The 21040-nt window shown below is 38.6% G+C and overlaps 1 protein-coding gene across 2 annotated transcripts in view; it reads right to left on the minus strand.

Moving 5' to 3' along the window:
• Positions 1 to 21040, minus strand: part of IARS1 (isoleucyl-tRNA synthetase 1) — a 91911-nt gene that overhangs the window by 38167 nt on the left and 32704 nt on the right. For both annotated transcript variants that reach the window (XM_042823312.1, XM_042823313.1), the window contains 5 exons: positions 19566 to 19664; positions 8912 to 9038; positions 4963 to 5036; positions 4278 to 4472; positions 188 to 274 (listed from right to left, as the gene is read on the minus strand). In XM_042823312.1, the coding sequence (XP_042679246.1) occupies positions 188 to 274; positions 4278 to 4472; positions 4963 to 5036; positions 8912 to 9038; positions 19566 to 19664 (582 nt within the window). The remainder of the gene's footprint in view (positions 1 to 187; positions 275 to 4277; positions 4473 to 4962; positions 5037 to 8911; positions 9039 to 19565; positions 19665 to 21040) is intronic.

Consider the following 21040-nt stretch of genomic DNA (forward strand, 5'->3'; position numbering starts at 1 on the left):
CCTTCCTATCCTGATTTGCTACTCATTTTCACTCTCTAGGAAAGACAAATCCTACTGGAAAGCAGCAAGTGCAACACTGGGATGTATAAACCTCACGCTCTTGAGTTCGTGTCAGGTTTAATTTACAATTTAAAAAAATTAAATTCCTTGAACACAAATCAGTTTGGGAAAGAACTTATATACCAACCTGGCAAGAACCAGGCCATTTACAATTACATTCTTGAAAGGAGGTCTTCCAAAAAGAGCAGTGGACAGCACCAGCAAAGTGTAGAACCTGAAATGAGACAACGTAAACATGACTTTCTAAATACACTCAGCTAATATTTGCTGAAGTACCATTCATTACAACTGAAATTCTCATCAACTGCTGTGCACCTTAACAAATTTGAAAATTACGTATGCAGAGCATTAATGTAGCAAAGAATCAAAATAAGAGATTACTGTAAATAGATCTCTTCAATAGACCTTATTTTTCTGTTTGCCCAGGTGTGATCTACTAGTCCAAGAGGACTGAAAAATTATAAAATCAAGCAACAGCAAAGTTGTGAAGAACTTTAATACAGAAAAGAGAATTCTGTTCTTCAACAAGCTTCTCATGTGCTCACACTGGACCCAAGGTCAAATGGGAACAAACACAACACGCTATTATTTTTCAGCCTAGCAAACAAGAGAACAGATAGAGCTAGGACCATTAAATAACTTCGTAAAGAGCACAGCTTCCTTATCCAATAGCCCTTGCTGTTAATTCAGTCAGTTCCACAAGTTCCAGACAGCACAGGGCAATAGACCAACATGATCTCCCCTCATCACACCCCACAGATGTGTTTACTATTATAAGCTATTCTTATCAACTGCCCAGAGACAGCTGGCACAAGCACACACATCTAGTGTTGAGTGTGTCAGCATTTGACTATACCTAAGAAATTAAGTGGAGGTGCACGATGTCAACGATGCAATCATACCAAACTCAGAGACAAAACGCTGACAAAAGAAGATGGCTACAAAATGCTGTAGGTGGTGGCAACTTTTATGAAAGTAACAGGAGGGTGGGCCACAGCTGTCACTATTAAAACAGAATCACTGATGACTGCTTAGCAACCTTAGACCAGCATATGATTCCATAAAAGCAATTACTTCAGAATAAGACATAGAAAGTTATACTTTGGAACTAAGCATTTTCAACAAGATTTTCTGGAGAAACACTGAAATGGAAAAAGTTGGTCTGCACATTCTAAAATAGTTTTTATCAAAAACGTTGCATGTAACCTGAAAACTGGTATCTGTGGGTCTGCAGCTCTGCAGAGGTTGCTGGATGCATTACTGCACACGTGGCTTACATGACAGCTCAGATGCTTGTCCCTCAGACAGGCTTTTAACTCTCAAAATTACCATCATTCACACTGCGGGACACAAATTCTCTCTGTTAAACTGCACTGTAATTGCATGACATTCAACTAACACTGCTCCACCTGCACACAAATGCACCATCTCCCTTCATTTTCAGCCTTCTGAAGAAAGCCTCTGAACACAAATACCTAAACATTTAGGCTGACGATCAATAATACCACCCAGCCTATGAAGCTGACAGTTCATTACAACCTTAGCAATGCTTCATTATCTAGAAGTACTTCACTGGCCAACTCCCATCAATTTCTGCAAAATAGGCACAATTTCTCATCATTACAGCAGGTGTACTTTCAATTAATATTATTATAGATATATATATAGAAGAGACTTCATATAGAAGAGACTTCAACACTGCTTGCCTTCGGAAATCTGCACAGATGCACCATGGGCAAGAGAACATGTATCCAAGTTTTGTCAATTTTACGTTATTTACATGGTCAAATCTGATGCTACCCTCAGCAATGAGGTACCCTGGTTAAAAACTGCAAGAAAGACCTTGAGAACCACATGCTTACATGCCACTCTTATGTCTCTTCTCATGCTCTCACATCATTCTTCAGAAAACTCATTCTGAACACTGTTAAGGATTACCTCTCTGCACACCTTATGTTTGAAATCTCTTGGCCACAGAAACACTCAATTCTGACAGCTTCTTAGACTTCTCTGCTGCTTCATTCACCACATCTCAGTCTCGTTCTTAGGTTCGTGCAGATATACATACAGTCATCAGCCAAAATAACATAAAAAATGAACAGCGCAAAGACAGAGGTCCATTTCACAATCCCACATCTCACAACCACCACCTTCAACTGTGAATACCCTGTAGGTCACCATTCTCACTGTAACTACAAATCATCATCTTCCTACACACACACACAAAGAAATCAGAGACAGAACCTTTCCTCTTAGAAAGCCTTCCTTCCTCTGTCCAGGCTGGGAGTCTTTCAACCCAGCTACTCAACAATTTTTCCCCTCTGGCCTTTACAAATATAATTTATCTCCTTCACACACTCATCAGAAAGTCACAGTAAATATTCTCCTGGCTCATTACCTCGATCACATTCACTTCCCATCTCCAATGACTTTTCCCCATCCCTGTTATGTTTGTATGAAACCACCAGACCTCCAGCTCCTGAGCACTTCCCCATGAGACAGCTCTTACCTCAAGTCAGTTGCAGATGCTGTTCTAACACAAACCCAATCTCTATTTTACATTTTATCACTTCACATAGGATGTTTCAAATAAAAACTACATACTGTATTCTTAATGCTTCAGACTACTATATTGCTGTTGACTGTACCCTGTTCTGGTACTGTCATACTAGAGAAAGACACACATGCCTTCTCTCTAAGCCACCTTAATTTTTTCCAAGACTAACAAATACATGAGAAAAAGAAAACCAAAGGCACACTAGTTTAAGGAGAATCATTCTCAAAAAGAGCCTGAGAGAGCTTTATCTTCTACAAAGATATAAAACAAAGCAAGAAGCCCACCACCTCGCATCCCAATTGCTCCTTTCTTTCACAAAAGGAAGGTGCTTTTCTGCCAGTCACCGAAGGCTAGCTGTTACCAAAGCACCAGCTAACAGACAAAAACACTGAAGGGAAAGTACAAGCATCATGCACCTAGGTAAGAGTTTAAGTACTCTGAACAACAGGTGAGACAGGTATCTGGAGATACACAGCAACTTGTATGCTGCAAAAATCATAAAGCAATTTACTGCAGAATGCACTGTGAAAGCCCTCATTTGCACACTGCTTACAGTACTCAACCTGAAGCACAGTGAAGAATTCACCCTGAAATCCAACATTTAGCATTGCTTCTGTATTTTCCACCAGAATTTCTGAATACATCTTTTATCCACATAAAAATCCCAAACTATTTTTGATTCTGTTGAGCTTTTCTAATTCAGCAGCTCCCTTGTTTCTTGTAAGAATGTTTGTATGCTTCCTTACTCAAGCCTACAAAGTTTGAGACTCTTGCTCTCAACCTCAAATATGTAAAAGCTGACATTTTACTGCTTTGTTTGGGTTGTTTTGCTTTTTTTTGTTTGTTTGTTTTAATGAGGTAATGCTCCAATTTTAATGAGGGAATGCTCCAGAGGAATTTAACATTAGTAACTCAAGTTACTGGATGGAAACAGAAATTCCACTTGTACATAGACAAATGTATAAACCTTAAAAAAATCTCAACAATCTGACACTTAACGGAGCCAATCTCATTAGCTTCAAAAATAGAATAATCACTTAAGAATGCCCAAACTGTACATATGGAAGCATGCATGTACGCATGAGAACATAACCCAGAGAAAATCTGGGATTAGACAAATATTTTCCAACAACCAAAAGCATTTATCCAGAGATGAATCAGTAAGCAGCATCACCCAGACCTTAAAAACAGATCTACAGTTAGAAAATTTTATTTTTGTGAACTATAGTAAGAGCTTAACACCACAAGGTTTCAATTAAATTTGGCTTTTTCCCCTTCTTAAACTCCAATCTTGAATTTAATCTAGGGAGCAAAAACTAATAGCCTGCACGTGGGCTTGAAATCCACAAAACTCTGACTTCTATTTCTGTCAATGTTCAGTTCCCAGTAGATAAATCAAATTCTATAAAAACCTCGGTTCCTGAGTTTCTTCTTGATCATGCCAAAGATCTTCCCTACACAACATTTTTTACAAGAGCCAACCAAGATTGCTTGCTAGCATGTCATCTTTCAGCAAAATTTTCAGCATCAAGCCTCAGAACATCTTGTATTCTACTAAGAAAAAACATCATAACTTAGCTATGCAACAGTAAAGGATCATCCAGGTACAATAACTTGCCAGATATAGGGCAACACTGAAAAAATTATGGCACAGACTTACCATCCTCGGGTTTGGTCAATGCCTTCAGCAATGAAGTCAGCAGGAAAAGCATCTTCAAGTTCTTTTTTGTTTTCAAATGGATAATGCACTTGTGCATAAGGCATGCTTCCACTCTCAAACCAGCAATCAAAAACTTCAGGGACCCGGCGCAAAACGCCTTTGCCGCAGCGTGAAGGGATGGTTAGGTGATCAATGCTGTGGGAAAGAAAAAGACGGGGAGGTCTAAACAATAACAACTGGCACAAAACGTTAACATGATGGTCGTACGTTACATGCGACAGGAGATTTTAGTTTTAGTGCTTCTTCCACAGGCAAGCATTTCCTCTGACATCTTCTGTAACTTAAAGATCTTTAAGAGATTTTGTATTAACAGAGTCTAGGACAGAAGAAAGAATCACAGAATGGCTTAGGATGGAGACGACCTTAAAGATCATTTAGTTGCAACCCCCTGCCACAGGCAGGGATGCCAAGCACTGCATCAGGTTTCCCAAGGGCTCATCCAGCCTGACCAGGAATGCCTCTGGGGATGGGGCACCCACAGCATCTCTGAGCAGCCTGTTACAGTGCCTCACCACTCCGAGTAAAAAAAAATTCCTCTAAACACCTAATCTAAATCTCCTCCCTGGGAGAATTTCATATAACCATTCAACTACTTTTAACAACCAGTGAACAGTCCATGACTGACCTTTCCCGATGGAGATCAGTGACTTTCACTCCTGACAGCTCTTCCAGTTCTGCCATTGAACCAATACAAACTACCTGTAAGAGGCAAAATAATCAGTCTGTAACTTGCACATTGTAGCACCTTTTTTTCCTCCTTCGGGAGCATTAAGACAGGATGTTCGTAGGTCAGTTAGCATCTTCCAAAGTAGCTGATATAGCTGAAAAGCCAACATCTTTTTTGAGTAAAGTCCCCTTTTTCAAGAGGGCACAGCATGTTAGAGTTCAGAGATCACCGTCCTGATTTAATACAATCCTATTACAATAATTAGAGACTTAGAAGATCAAATGCATTCTCAGGTAGCAAAGAAGAACAGGGGCTATTTGTTGTGCTGCTGTTTTTTTGAACAGCCCATAAAACCAAACCCTCTGACAAACCCACAACGTGAACTTCCACACAAGTAGGAGCCTCAGATTCTAAGTTCACCTTCTGAAACTCAGGTAAGCTGCTACATAGCTCACAGCTGAGTGCATACGTACACTGAATTGCTCACACTAAAAGGAAGAGTCATTGCTAACAAAGGAGATCATGTAAAGAAACCAGCAAAAAGCTTCAGCAACAGATTTACATCAATACCATAAAACGATGAAGAAACTAGAAAGAGAAGAAAATAATTTTTTCCCATCTTGCTGCAAGCTTAAATCATTTGCTCTTCCAAGCACTTACGACCCCCCCCTCATTGAAAAGCAGTCATGACTCACGTGCTGCCATCCTGGTATAGATTTTATGGATCCAATCCCATACACTACCAGTGCAATTTAGAAGTGCCATGGAAAAACCTGATTTTTGACACACAGATCTGACAAGGAGTTAAATGTACTAACATAAAGAAGCTGTAAGTAGGCTGGAAATTTTTCACATAAAATAACTTGCAAGATTGTTCTCGGATAGAAGTAATCAGCAAGTAAATTTCTACAGCTAGTCTTAAATATATGTATATGTATACATAGTGAAATCATGAGTAACTAAAAGGTTTTCATTTACTTAATTCTACAAAACTGTCATGAATTGCAGAGATGATAAAAATCAGTTTGATTTGGTTCTATGCCATGATTTTCCCAGTCTGATTCAACTGCTGATCTGCATTACTAATCAGAAAATACTCATAGGAGAAGCACGTAAAACCTCAAACTCCAGAGGAATGCAGACTCCATCATACTGAGTAAGGCTGCCTCTATCTGGGTCAGAAGGGCAGAGCCACCATCTCAAGCACATCATGAGATGCTTCAAGGCAACAGCACAGAGATGGTAATTCCTACATTAGGCTGCACCCATTTGTTTCTGCAGATTGGTGTACGCTCTCAAGTTACAGCTATGACTTCAGACATTTGTCCTCAATGGCAGGATCAGCTTTAGCAGGCAGGCCCCTTTCCTGACCTGCCATTCATCCTCCTACACTTCACTTCTCATCCAGATTACCAAAATTAATGGTAGTTAATGCTAAATCAGCACCCAGAGGTCAGCAAGGCAAGAAGTAAGCAGAATAAGATTTGGGGCTGTTCAACCATGTTTTGGCATCACTGAAACCTAACATGAAATCAGAGGTCAAGGTTAAGTACTTCTTACAAGACATTCATTTATCCACTCTATCTATGTAAATTAGGCCTATCCATGTAAATCAGAAGATTAAAACCATCTTGAAGCAGTCCTTTATAAGTGTTAGCTTTCATTAGTTCCCTATTTCAGCCCCATTAAGTACTAATAATCCAAGAATGATAATTGTTCGCAGAAAGAAATAAGTCCATGCGGTGTATCAGTGCCCCACCAAGGCATTCTGGGATCTTTCAAGATAGCCTTCTAAACACCAATCATTGAAAAGAAATGACTGCTGAGGTCAGCTGAGAGCCACGTTCCTGAAGCAGCCTCCAAGCAGACTGGAAACAGATCTGAAAGAGCTCCCTCTCACTTCAGCAGAGCGCTTTTGCTCCAAATCCATAATGCAGGACTGCTGTGCCTAAAGTAGAAGACGTCTCACAAGTGAAGTGAGTGACAAGCAATGAAATAATCCACGAGAATTTCTGTTATATCACAAAGTATCTCACATTATGATTTATATTCGAATCCTATACAAGTAGACATTGTCCACTTTATAAACTTGTTGCTTCACTGAAAAAAATTATCCATTCTAAGAAAGATGTGCTCCTACACTGAGAAAAGCATTAAGATTCGAGAGATTAAAAAGATCCAACTGCTTGCAAAAATGTGGTAACAGTCAAAAGCATTAGAAATTAAATTCCATTATGCGTGGAATACATGATAATTATGCTAAAATAAAAATAAAATAAAAGCTAAAATAAAACTGTAGGAAAGCAGATATTGATTTGTGATAAAATTCACTCTAGTACCAATTAATTCACTTTACTGTACATTAAATAAAAAACAGTTACTACTTCTCCAAGATTTAATATGCACAGCATAATTGCATGCGACAAAGTGTTCTTTTGAGAGCAATACATGAAGAGGAGCTTCAGCAATCTCATATGGCACCAGGCTGCATTAAAACTGAAGTGAGGAAACTACCTATATGAGAGTAGATGTCACGCAGATATAAATACCATCACTCCTGATGGAAAACTTTATTAGCTATACCCCCACACTCCTAAGAAAAGAGTGAATATAAAAAGCTTGAAATTTAGCCTGGTCCAAAAATCATACTCAATTACTGAACCATACATGACATTTAGTCTCTAGAGTATGCAGAAACATATATAATATCTACAGCTAAAAACAGCACATATATTGGTGTTTCTATCATTATTTAAGAACCTGAAGCCCTAAGGAATATTTGCAGTTCATTTCCAAGAAAAGGTCAGTCTTACAACCTATATTATTAAAACAAACAAATCTACAAAGGCAAAAACTATCTATGTACACAGGGAACAGGACATCAAATGTGATATTTTTAGGGGCATGCAGTGGAAGTGTAGGAGTTACGCATCCTTTACAGAGTCTTTTTCAGCTGCAGAAAGAAATCTAGAAGCACGCTTGGACAAGACTGAAAGCCTTCCCTCCCATCTAAAGAAAACCTTTATTATGAACACAGCAATTCAATTTTAGCATTGATTCAAATCTTCTGGGTCTAAACTGTCAGCCCTCAAATTAAACTCTACCCAATATAAGGGAAGATAGAAGCACGTAGTTCACCGGTAAACTTACAAGCACACTCATGGCATAAATACCATCCAAATGCCAAGGCATCAGGAACATTCATTGTATGCGTCTAATGGAACTAGTCCATGCAGAAAAATGAGGAAAAAAAATACTTTTTACACTTAGAAACAGTTTTTTAAACTTGGTATCTTAACACTAAGAAAAAGCTATTACCAGAACTGTCTTCAAGTATTCACTTGAGCAGTGAATATTCATTCCTAGCACTACCATTATTTGCTTCCATCATTCCTCTAGATTCGCCTTTTTTACTTCCTGCTACACTCACACTTGTAGCAGCACCAATACGTATTTTCATATTTCTGCAGCGCTGGACTTGCTTTTACACCTCCAGCAATTCATTTGGCTTCAAGTAACAGAGTGTCAGAATTTCCAAAACGCGCTGAGAAGACTGAGTAAAAATCTCTTCCTTGCCATTTTCTCAACGCATTCCTATTCCATCAGCTTTCTCATCACTGAAAATTCTTCCAGGAAAGATAAATTTTAACACTTGTAAAAAAAAAAAAAAAAAAAAAAAAAAAAAAAAGTAAGGAAGATTGCTTGTCATTTTCAATCAAAAGCAGTGGAAATGTACAAATGCACACACAAGTACATAAGCATATATCTACCTATCTACCTCCCATTATAGGTACACAAGTTCCATTAGGACACAATAAGACAACAGCAGCCACAGTCTATCAAAATTAACAAGCAATACATAATACAGAGAGCATTTTCTTTAGAATGGGAGCTTTTGTTTTCCTACCTCTTCAAAATCATCACTGACCCACAGTGGGATGGGTGTTCCCCAGTACCGGTTTCTAGATACAGCCCAATCTCGTGCATCTTTTAGCCAGTTCCCAAAACGCTTCTCCCTCACGAAATCCGGAACCCTGATCCAAAAAGAAGAGAAATATTAGTTTCCTTGTAGATTGAATGTAGTGGTAAACTAATAAGAACTTGAGTATTTAATTGCATCCACAAAGCAATTCATTTTGGAACACTGTAGAAATGGGAGCACGCTCAAGATAAGGCTATTGCGAGCCTTACGAATTCACTGCACAAGACGTAACACCATTACTTCTGCCCTTCTTTGCACCTGAAAAGCTACAGGTGTGAAAGACAGCACGTTCATTTTATTCCACGATGTGCACATCTTCACTGACACAACAATGGACCCAATAAATACATACAACGTCCAAAAGTCCTTGGGATAATCCAACACTGGAAAATCATGGCTAAAGGTGGATAATAATTCTCCTGCTTAATTTTACCTTCAGGAAAACATACTAGTTATTGCTTTCTGTCTGGAGATTTGGGAAGTCTTGAGTAACGACATGAAAAGACATGCTGCATTACACATGGGCAGCCAGGTAACCACGTAAGACCTCTAGATTTTTGAGAAAAAAAAAGATAAAAAAAGATGCCAGGTTGACATACCCTACAGAAAAAGCTTTTTTGTCCTATTTACCATCTCCATCTAATTTCCCTACTACAAATAAATAAATAGAAAGCAAAAGCCTAATAATGCTTGTTAAATGCTCTACCTGGTAAGGTTCTGTGACATATTAGGACATGTCAAAAGCTAACTTTCATCCTGTGAAAGCTCAAAGGTTAACACGAGAATCTGATGCCTACCTAGCTTCCCTAATGTGCTAAATGCCATCATGGTTTGGTGAGGAACTGACTGTTACCTGTAAACAAATAATTTAACTAATTATTAATTATTTAAACAAATAATTAACTATAGATACAAAGATTATATAACAGATAAGGGAAAGCAGTGTTTCTGAGGCCTCTCCAACCTTTTTTTCCAGCACTAGATTCATGAAACAAGTGTAAGCATCACTTGGAAGAACCTACTGACATCAATGCAAGCTGCTCTATCAAGCTTCACCCATGGTGACACCATGTGGAGGTCTGAAGACTTTTTGATGACAACAATATCTACAGTAGATAAAAACTAGTCATGCAGAATTCATTAAATATCATCATTCTGAAGTTCCACAGCTTCAGTAGTTATTTCCAGGTTTAATTTTGACTGCAGAGCTACCCTCTAAACATTTCTAAGAAAAATATATATAATATAAAAATGGTTTTAAACTCAGCAACTAACATTTCACAGTGCCCATACACAGCTTTGAAATTTAGAAACACATGCAGGTTTTCAGCCTTTCTTAGAGTAGGGCTCATTTGTATTAACTTCTCTGTAGTGACCTCAAGAGACCCACTCTCCCAACACCAGTGGAAACTGTAAGAAGACCATTAGCACTTGCCTAACATTCCACTAATGTGGAAAACTTCCCCATACATCACTCCTAAACTAGTTTCCATTTTTCAGAAGTTGTTAGACACTGATTAGCTGAAATTATTAGTCCCATTTAACATAGCTAGAGGCAGAAACAATCCCCCAGCGACATTAAAACACTTGGAGTTTCAGCTCTGCCTCCTCAAAACACGCAAGAAAAATTAATCTGATCCCAAAGTGGACATTAACCACAAAAACGCATGTGGTGTTATCCCTCACTCTCTCTGAGCTACGAAACCACAATTTACCTCTTCTGGTAAAATTGTCTGACCCTGCTGACAATTTTTAGCAGAACATAAAACACAAACCACTTCATCTACTATGAACCACATTTGTAACCATGATTTGTTACCAGTTTAGAGGTGCAGTACAGAAATAACACCAACGTAACCACTAAGCACAATGAAAACAGCCCGCATCTCAAATACATCTTGAGCTCATCACTCAAAGAACACATTACTTAAAACACCTTATTCTGACCTCCACACAGACACCACCCAGACACAGTATGGCAGATACAGCCAAACGGGAGCAACTTCACTAGACAGCCACCCAGAGCAAACCCTTTGCAGTCGTGCGTTCTTCAAGCCTAGGGCCTGTTCCTTTCACTTAAGTCTTACTGCATTCAGCCACAGCTATTTCAGTGTGACCTTCCTGACTTACAGACAGAACATCTTAAAGTAAATGAATCAGTCAAGACAAAAGCATAACCCTAACCAGAGGCACCCCGTATTTACATGTACTACTGGGCTAGAAAGATAAAACAACATTCCTAGCAATGCTATTACTAACACCTGACCACTACATTACTGCAGCTCTAGTGTGCCTTTAAAGGCTTGGGGGTGGCTTTAAAAAAACAAAAAACAACAGTATTGTGTTAGTTTCTTGGTAACTTTTAACAGATCACATCTTGCCGGGGCTATGTATTGTTACTTAAGGAAGCTTTTATCCTCTCATCCATCTACGTTCTGCAGTAACGTTTTAGTCAGCTAAGGACAGCGAGGGCACTCAGAGGCTGTCCTGCAGAGAATTCTGCTCCCTTCCTTCCCATCGCTGTAACTGAACAAACTTGGCCTCATCCTGAGAAAACTCTGCACTGCAATAAATCTGTCAGCATACAATCTTCCTTATAATCCCCAGCTAATTTTTCCATCTGAATTCCCAAGTACTTTGAGAACAGAACGGTGACTTTGAGGCCACGATAAAAACATAAATCATTACTGATGCTGATTCAAATTTCAGGAAATTTTGGGCTAAGTTAAACCACTTACCTAAGCCCAAAAGCTAACACAGTATCTTGAAAGAAAATAGCTGCACAAATGCAGAAGGCATCCTCACAATATGGATATTTAGGAGCTTTAAGGAGAAAACAAAAAACACAGAAAGCCACCCACACCACGGTCCTACTTCACAGCACAAAAAGTCACAAGAAAGCCCTTTGCCTTATCCCAATACACATTTCCTGTGTTTAACCAGGTATCTGTCACTAACGTCCTTCAGCTGAAATGCATAACTTCCAGGTTTATGCTGAGGATTCCACCTAAATCTGCAGTTTAGGATGACAAGGAAGGTGACAACTGCTACAGTCCATGCAGAGCAACTTTCTGCTAATGGCACTGAACAGATTCAGACCTCAGAAAAGGTCAAGTTCCAGCAGCAAATAGTTCTAGAAGTTTTAGCAGAAATCAAAGCAGTGACTTCACTTCTAAGGATTCCTGCTGCAGCCCCGATATCGTGCTGTCCAAATTTTTTCTTTTTTTTTTTTTCCCCCCAACTGGCCTACAATTTGTGTTGGTTTTGACCTTCAAATTCCTCTGCGCAATGACACAGACAGGATTTTGTACTTCCTTCTCCAACATTTAGCAAGGTTGAGGAGGCTGCTGTCTCAGCAGGCTGTGAAGCTCTCATTTCATGACTTTAGAATAGTGTGGGATAATGGCTATTTCTACTTCTTCGGCACCCAGCATAGTGTGCTAAATAAGACATTGCAGCAGTTGAGAAGCTCATAGAACTGAACTTCACAACACAAAGGAATAAATATTGATTTATCAAATAATAAATTATTGAAAGTAAACAGTTTCAACTTGCTTCAATGTAAATCTCTTAACTCTTTCAACATAAAAACTCCAGCTTAACAAATTAGAGATGACAGTAATTATTCATCTGCTCTAGACATGGATGTACACTTCTGATTTGGAGCAGATCTGAGATTTTGCTAAATTCATGCACTGCTAGGACTTCCATGCAGTGCCCTCCTTCATCCTTTCTCAATAGCTTCTCTTTTTCTTAGTGTCAAATCAAGACCCTCTGTGATAAACACAAAAAGATAATAAGACCAATAAAAATTCAGACCCCGAACAGCATTCACTACCTACCTACCACAACAGAAATCATTTTACTTGGCTTCCAAAGTCTATGTCCTACAGAGTATCCAGAGCACATAGGCAAGTGAACACGGATTTCAACGTCTGAAATTAGGGAGCATCTCTTCAGTCCCAGAGCACACGTGGCTAACAGCAAGTCCCCACAGCTGCTGACCCAGAGCCTTCTCATCACCAGTTGACACCACAGGAACAGCATGAATTAAGATTACTCTATTTCCTTTCCAAATCTTCTTTCCAATGAGAAATGTGCAGGATGTAGGAAATCTGAATTACTACATAATCCAAAAGAGAACACATTAAATGATTTAAGACATCCGTTCCTTTCCTGGACACAGATCTTGAAGACCTTCTCATGTTCATAACACAATTGCAAATACCAAGTACAACTTCTTATCCACTTCAGATGTGTCCCACATGACACTGAGTGGGCTCACTCTGCATTGGTCACAGGATGCAGGAATGCTGTCACAAAGCAATATCATCCTAATTCATAACTACAAATATCACTGCTGAAATAAACAGTCATCAAACATTACCACAGCAGAAGCCATATGTGCTTTATCGCTAATTTACCATCAAAAGCTTTTTGAGATATTATGTACAGATGTACTAATTATTTCTTACTCCTCACCATTCCTCTCACCAGCCAGTTATACTCATGGTATTCAAAAACCACAGCAACTTCACATACTGGGTAAGACTCACAGGTATTATTTCAGGGAGGCTTAGAGCATATGAATTTATTTGCAAAACAGTCCCAAGAGAGTCAGATTGATAAACAGAAAAACAGCAAGAATTGGGAAATCCTATAACAGATTAGCACTCAGCATTTGATGTCTTCAGTTCTGAGAAGGTGGCCCACAAATTATCCTTTCATTTGGCAAGCTGGCAACTTGAAGGGATTCCTGAAATCAGGAATTGGTTGCATATTTGGAAAGATAGTAGGCAACTGAGTTGCAACAGCAAAAATCAAAGCTGGTTAAATAGTTACCCTCATGTCATCTCATAAAAATATGTACAAGTATCTTTAAATCCGTAACACAAAACCTGTTTTTGCTTTCTTTATTAACTAATCCTTAGAAGGCTCAAAGTCTTCAATTCCATAATGCTAATCTGCTCTTATAACAAGCATCCTTCAGCATGACCTCAAATTTATTCTTAATGGTTTCTACTTCAAGGAGATAAAATAAGGCAACTATTTGTGCCCTTTTAACACCCTAATTAGTAGCAATACTATATCATGGATCTAATTAAAACTCCCCAGTTAGGGGTTGGGGAAACAGGGAGGAGAAGGGAGCAAAGAGGAAAGGTCAGCTGCCTGCAAAGCACAGTTTCCATTGCAGCAGACAGTTTCTCCTCCCCAGTTCATGAAATCTTATTATAATGGTGCACAGCCACACATCCCAGACGAGTTAGGGTTGCTTCCATCAGTATAAAATAAATTCCTGCCTATATGCAGCTTACATTTGCTAAATTAATAGTGTTTTCAATCATTCTGATACAGCAACGTTTTTCTGCAGTCTTTTATCACGGTTCCCATAGCAACAAACACTTTAGCGTGAGACTGCAATGCTGCTGCAGACTGCATCATAACCATACTGTCAGCAGCACACAGCTGCCTGACAAGTCAAGATTAAGCGAAGCCATAACCTCCAGTTCCGTGATACATTTACATTAAAAAAGCCCGTTATCTTATTTGTTTGACTCAGACAACTTGCTAATTGCTATAAAAATTCTTAATCTTACCTACGAAGGCAAAAAAAAAAAAAAAAGTCACTATATTCTGAAGCTGGAGAGGAATGAAGCTTTTGCTGTAGCTCTTGCTGCAGTTTCCCATGGAATATCCTGACTTCACGGTTACTGAGTACTTTTACATTTACAACTTTGTGTATATTTGCAACCTTTTAATGGAGGCAGATGTTTAACACAATGCACATGTGGATGGATTTACCAGTCGTCTAAGCACAACTGCCTGGTGAACCAACCGTTGGAGTTCCTGGCTCAAGAAATACCTTATTTCACAAACAACAGGCTGGTGATGACCGCTCACTGGGACCAAAAAGATACTTGCTGGATTTATGACAAAATCTCTGCTTTGAGAGGAAACAGCACAATTAGGACACAAGCTATCAAGATCAATTGAAACAAGCTTTAAAGTTTACTTCCAATCCTCAGCCATATATTTGCTGATAACAGCCAGCAATGAAACCTTCTGACTTATGCTGCATAAATCAGACCACTGCAAAGCAAACCCTGCAGTCATTTTTCCCTTACATCCTTCTGCAGGCAAAGAGGCCGCCACACATTTTGCATCGGGAAACGCTGCCATCTACTGCCTGTAAATTGCTGTACACCTCACACCACTATGGGGACCACACATCAGTGTTCACTGTTCCTGACTAAGCATAGTCCATGATTCAAAGGGAAGAGTGAAAATTACATGATCATAGTAAAGAAAAAGAAAAAAAAAAAAACCACAAGAAAAACAGTACACAGGAAACATGCATTTAAAACTGTTCAGCACTCATTTATACTAAGATAGAAATGAAAATATCCTACTAGCCATAAAAAACAACCTATCTTCCAACATCATCCTACAATTGTGTTATAATTTAACATCTATTGCTCCTGCTACCCTGTCAGACTTCTCATCTGCACAAAGAAACACAAGTGTGGCCGAAGAAACATCAACTTCCCACTGCTGAGTGGGCCCTACATTCTGCCAGTGAGGACTTACCACACAAGACAGGCATAAATTGCGATTAGATGACATCTTTTGGAAGGTGGGAGTCGGTCTGTTGTTCAGCAAATAAGCAGGCTGACCAAAGACTGGCAAGGTTGAATCAAAGCCTCTCAGAAGATGAATGTGTTTGATGGATGTATGTGAGACACTTGTTCTTGGGGTGCTTGTACAGAAACAGCAGGAAGCATGGAAAATCCACACTTTTAAAAACAGATATTAACTTCTGGCAAGAAGGCCCATTGCATGCACTCTTCATAGTATTTTCATTAATCACTTAAATTGTTAGTTCTTTAGAATCAAGAAAGAATCTCTCTAAGAACCAATACATCACACCCTTTATTAGTGTTTGAAATTTGCAGTGCCAAGAAAAAGAAAGAACAAAAGGCTTGGCTACTTTGAAGTCTGTCACATCTGCTTTCCTTCTAGTGATGCTCATTTTTCCACTATATAAAGTGCTGTAAATCTTGGGTAAACAATGTCAGAACGGCACAATGGTCTCTAACACCAGCCAACAGTTGGAAGTAACATACTTCAGTTCCTTCAGGAATCAACTCCTCACTCGGAGGTGGGTTTTCATGTTATGTTTTTTGTTTTTTAAAAGTTCACAGCTGAAATTCAAATACAAGCCCAAAGTATTTAAAAGCCTTTCCTATCATCTGTAAGAAAATAATACCTACAGTACCAGAAGTGTGAGCTGCATTAGTTTAGAAACATAAGCTACATTAATTCATTCTTTACACTAAGTTATGCACCTGTAACTTGTACCAAATTTGAACGGTGGCAGCAGGAATTAGTCCTACATTATGCAACAGAACCTAAGGTGGCATGGTTTCGTTTCTTGACAGCAATGATGCAGCAAATGCTCTGTCAACGAATCATTAAAGTTATAAAAAACAAGTAAGGCTAAATCCAAACCTCATACAGCAGGGACCCAACTTTGGTGCTGCACCTAACACTTTGCATCAACGTAACACAAAACTAAGGCCTGACAGCCCTGGACAGGATGGATTCACCCTGCTGCAGCTCAAGTATTCACTGTAGTAAGTTGTTTGAATATAAAATTCCAATTTTATTATTTCCTGCTTTGATAATCTCTTCTGCAAATTCTGTGGGGAAAATTCAAGCAGGGATTTTAGACTGTGGACTGAAACTCAGTCTCCTAATTGCTGCTACAGTGCCATGCTTTCAGCATTCCCTGCCAAAGCAGCATCCACTCTGAGAAGGGTAAGGCTGGGAGAAAGTTTTTATTTGGTCTCCACTGTATAAGAAAAAAAAAAAAAAAAAAAAGTGTTGGCACACTCTAATCTTTCTTGTAAGCTATAGTTAAGTTTGAAGAATGGAGATACAGCTGTTGCCTTTAATAAATTTTGAGTGACTATGGCTTTATCAGTAGGCTAATTCATTAAAAAACTAATTAAAAAAATCAATCAAGTCAGAAAGTTTGTCCAACTATGTTTAATCTACTTCATCATAAAGGGTAACTATAAAAAGTGCAGCTATTCTTGAGGGACAATATACCTATCAGTCATTTACAGGAACAAAAAAAGCAGTGCACTCAAACTAATTCTGCAAAGGTTAATATAGTCTGAAAAGCATTTATCCCAATTTTCTCATTTTTCAGGACATAGTGAAGCCCCAGAGAGTCAAAAAATAATTTTATATATATATTTATTTATTTATTTATTCATTTATTTTTAAAGCTAGGTATTATTCCTGACACTTCAGTAGATCAGGTCTCTTCAAAATATAAAAGTAGGCTTGGGAAAGGATAGGCTCCCCAGTATTTTAGTAGATGAATACTGAAGAATGCTAGCATTCTCAGTGTCAACTTAAGAAGTTACATCCCAACCACAATTGATGTATTTCAAGAACATATAAATAAATCCTTTAAAATAATGCATTTTTCATTTAGAAAGCTGGATTTTGAAAGCCGTCTCTATGTAAGAGATGCCATCACGTACTCCGACCTCTACTAAGGAAATCACACACTGAAAATATATTCTGATACGGGTTTTTTTTTAATAAAACAGTGATACCACATGAGTACTTGTGGCCACATTCCCCACACAAAAAGATTCTCAAAATCTCCAAGTCCACACTGCTTTGAGTCTCATGCTCAGCTATCGAATTAACGAGACTGAATAACTGACTGAAGGACAAAGAGTGCTGTAATTCCAAGCACACCAAATACTGTTAGTTCATACAATCAGTGGTGCTCTCACCCAACAGCACCCCTATCACATCTGGCTCCACTTGTATCTCTACTGCCCAACATCTGCATAAGACATCACATAAAGCACACATAGAAGAAGCAGGGTTGAGGGACATGGTTTAGTGTGAACTGTTGGTGACAGGTGGATGGTTGCACTGGATGATCTTGTAGGTCTTTTCCAACCTCGGTGTTTCTGTGGGTTCAAACGCTATGCCAATTCTCAGAAACATCTCCTGGATGAGCTGAGGTCACTCAGCAGTTTCTGCTTGAAGTTTTGCTTTTTCTACCTTAACCAAACACTTCCCTTTCTTACCAGGATCATTACATTTTTCTTATGTTCATGTGAAAATTAAGCACGCAGGTCTACTGACAGCCATCAAAATAGTAGAAGCATCTTGAGATAGCTAATTAAAGCTAAGAACAAACACTTTCACCCTCCTCTCCAGCTGATTTTTCCCCCAGAGAAGGATCACAGTGTGTTCCATTATGGAAAAAAAAAAAAAAAAACACTCATCTGTAAAATCTTATATATCAAGACCGGGCGTGTGCTTATTAGCAAGTCAACACTGCAGCACCTTTGGACAGTGTGCACTGTGGATCACCAGCTTCTCACACATTTCAACATTTACACTGTACCACATAAACAGTTATGCAGAAATGCTCATGGAGCATTTAATTGCTATTATCCAAGAAGAAACACAGTATAAGTTTTAATTGTTCTGTTTCAACTAAAGCTAATAAGATGTTTTAACTCAAGTTCCACCTTTAACACAATTTCATTTGCTAAGCAAAGTCACACAGTGACGGCATTTTATTTTTCCTACAGTCTTTGAGAAGACTGAACAACTGAAACAATTCTATAACCTCCAGATCTTCCCCATCTGATCTCAACTTCTCAGGCAGCAGTTAGTTATGAAAAAAATAAAGATTATGGAGGTAGAAAGGACTGGATCCTTTTATTACTGACACATCCATCACAAACTCTCAAAATGGCTGCTATCTCCAGCTTCCCCTCTTACTGCTTTTTTTGTCATGTATTTAAGTTACCGTGCTAATGTAGTAACACATTTCAATTATTATCCACAGCTTGTCTGTTTTTCCTGCTGACACCTTTTTTCACATTCCCACGAAGTTTTAACTTCTGCTGTCATTGGCCAATTTTTATTTAGTCAACTGAAACACTGAGTTTATTATACTAGTACTTATCTAAAATACAAAAATTAATTTGATTCAATAAATGCACAGTGTTTACCTTCCTAACTTCTTCTCTCATGGATCCTGTTCGGGAGGCTTAGCTAAGTAGCCTCATGCTTCCTTAGGCTGAGATACAGTTTTTATCATGTCTCACTTCTTAGCATTGTGTCACACAACCTGGAGATACTTTTAACTATCTTGTACCCCATTTCACCATCAACTTAGGTTTTAACTTTACTGTTCAACTGTACTCAACCATAATTACTCTAAAATAACACAGTATTTATATATTAATTATATATTTCTTATTGAATTCTGCACAAGCAAAGAATAATTCCTGAAAAGCAAGAAAGAAAGAACATACAAACATATTCTTGCACAGGATTGATGAGCAATGAAGCAGGTTATCTGTTTGTGCCTGGATTGCTTTACCAGTTTGAGGTCCATTTGTGAAACCTAAGATAAAGTGTTATTTAAAACCAGTTACCAGCCATGCTTTGATAGCATTGGCACAAAGACAGAATGGAAATATGCTGGGAATTAGCAACAGGAACAGTGACAAAGAGTAGCAGACATTACCAGTAGCACTGGGCATTATTCTCCAGCAGCTTCTCCACCATGTGCTCTACTCTTACAAACCAGCTTGGCACAGCTTTGTATATCAATGGAGTATCTGACCTGTAGCAGAAAGATGATGGAAAGGGGCAAAAAGAAAAAGCCACGTTATTTATAAAGAACATTTTAAACATGCAGTTCTGTGCATGACAGCTCTCTCTCCATAGAGCTCATTGTACACTTCCTGAAATATTATCACAACAACAAAGGGTGTTTTGTTTTTAATAACACATTGTTATTAATTGTTACTCTTACATGAGCTACCATTTTAAAATTGATTCCTAAGAAAAATCCTTCATGAAGCAACCAAATGAGTTTTTATAGCACAAGAAATCAAGCACAAGAACAAACTACACTTGAATTTTAGATTTATGTTGCTATATAGTACAGAAATAAGAACTTCATCCAGTATTCAAATGAGTTATTTAAGTATTCCAGGTGACATCATTCTGTTTTTTTTGGTTTTTTTTACATGCATATCTCCAACCTGACAAGCCAAAAAACATTATGCTACATTATTACTATTTCTATTTAAAAGAGTCATTTAGATGGAGTAACAGTATCCAACATCCTACACCATGAGGAGAAGGAAAGAGAGATCCAGACAAAGATATAAAACATTAAGTAACAAAGGCATCCTCACATATTCCTTACTTCAACATTTCAGACAATCATACAAAAACCACATGGGGCATGTAACACTGTCACATGATGGAAAGCGCAGTAGTGACAGCAGGGTAGCAAGTCCTAGGCTGCAGCAAGCAGCTCAAATGCAACAGCCTTAGGCACAGAAATAAAGGAACGAAGCTGCTTACCTTCAGAAGGCCTCATTTAGGCAGGGATCTCCAGAAGATTCCTTTGCCTCCACTGCTAACCCTTAAATGAAGTCTGGGAAGAGGTGGATTCTGCCTCCGTCCCTTCCTGTCACTCAGGTACACCTAAGCTCCCCTGGGTTGGCCCTGCCTTCCCACCAGGAGCTCCATCACTGTTTTGAACTGTTACTTAGCATTTCCACTACAGGATGGGAGCAGATTCAGAACTTGGGATTGCTTAGAAATGAGAATGCTGTAGGACAGACTTTATAGACTGATAAATTTTCTAAATTATCTAGTAAAATCAGAATCTTTAAGCATCTGGCTGCATTGCAGACTTGGGCTGAATCTCTTCTTGGTTAGTTCCTTAACACAACAGCTTATGGTCTTGAGATACTTCAGTAACACACAGCCTTCTTAAGGATCCAATAATCAATTTGTGCATAAAGTTCATTATAGGAGAGGTCAGACAACTCCAGTACTTCACATCCATCTCATTATTCCAAATTACAGGAGGACCGTACCCTAGGATAAGGAAACTGTCTGCTCATATACAGCAGGTGCAGCAACTCTGGGACAAGCAGCTCTTACTTCCATAATATCAACTCACTACACAAAACATTTCCT

The sequence above is a fragment of the Centrocercus urophasianus genome, unplaced genomic scaffold (genome assembly GCF_019232065.1).
Source record: "Centrocercus urophasianus isolate 14NV4802_14NV808 unplaced genomic scaffold, USGS_Curo_1.0 seq_22, whole genome shotgun sequence".
Lineage (NCBI taxonomy): Eukaryota > Metazoa > Chordata > Aves > Galliformes > Phasianidae > Centrocercus > Centrocercus urophasianus.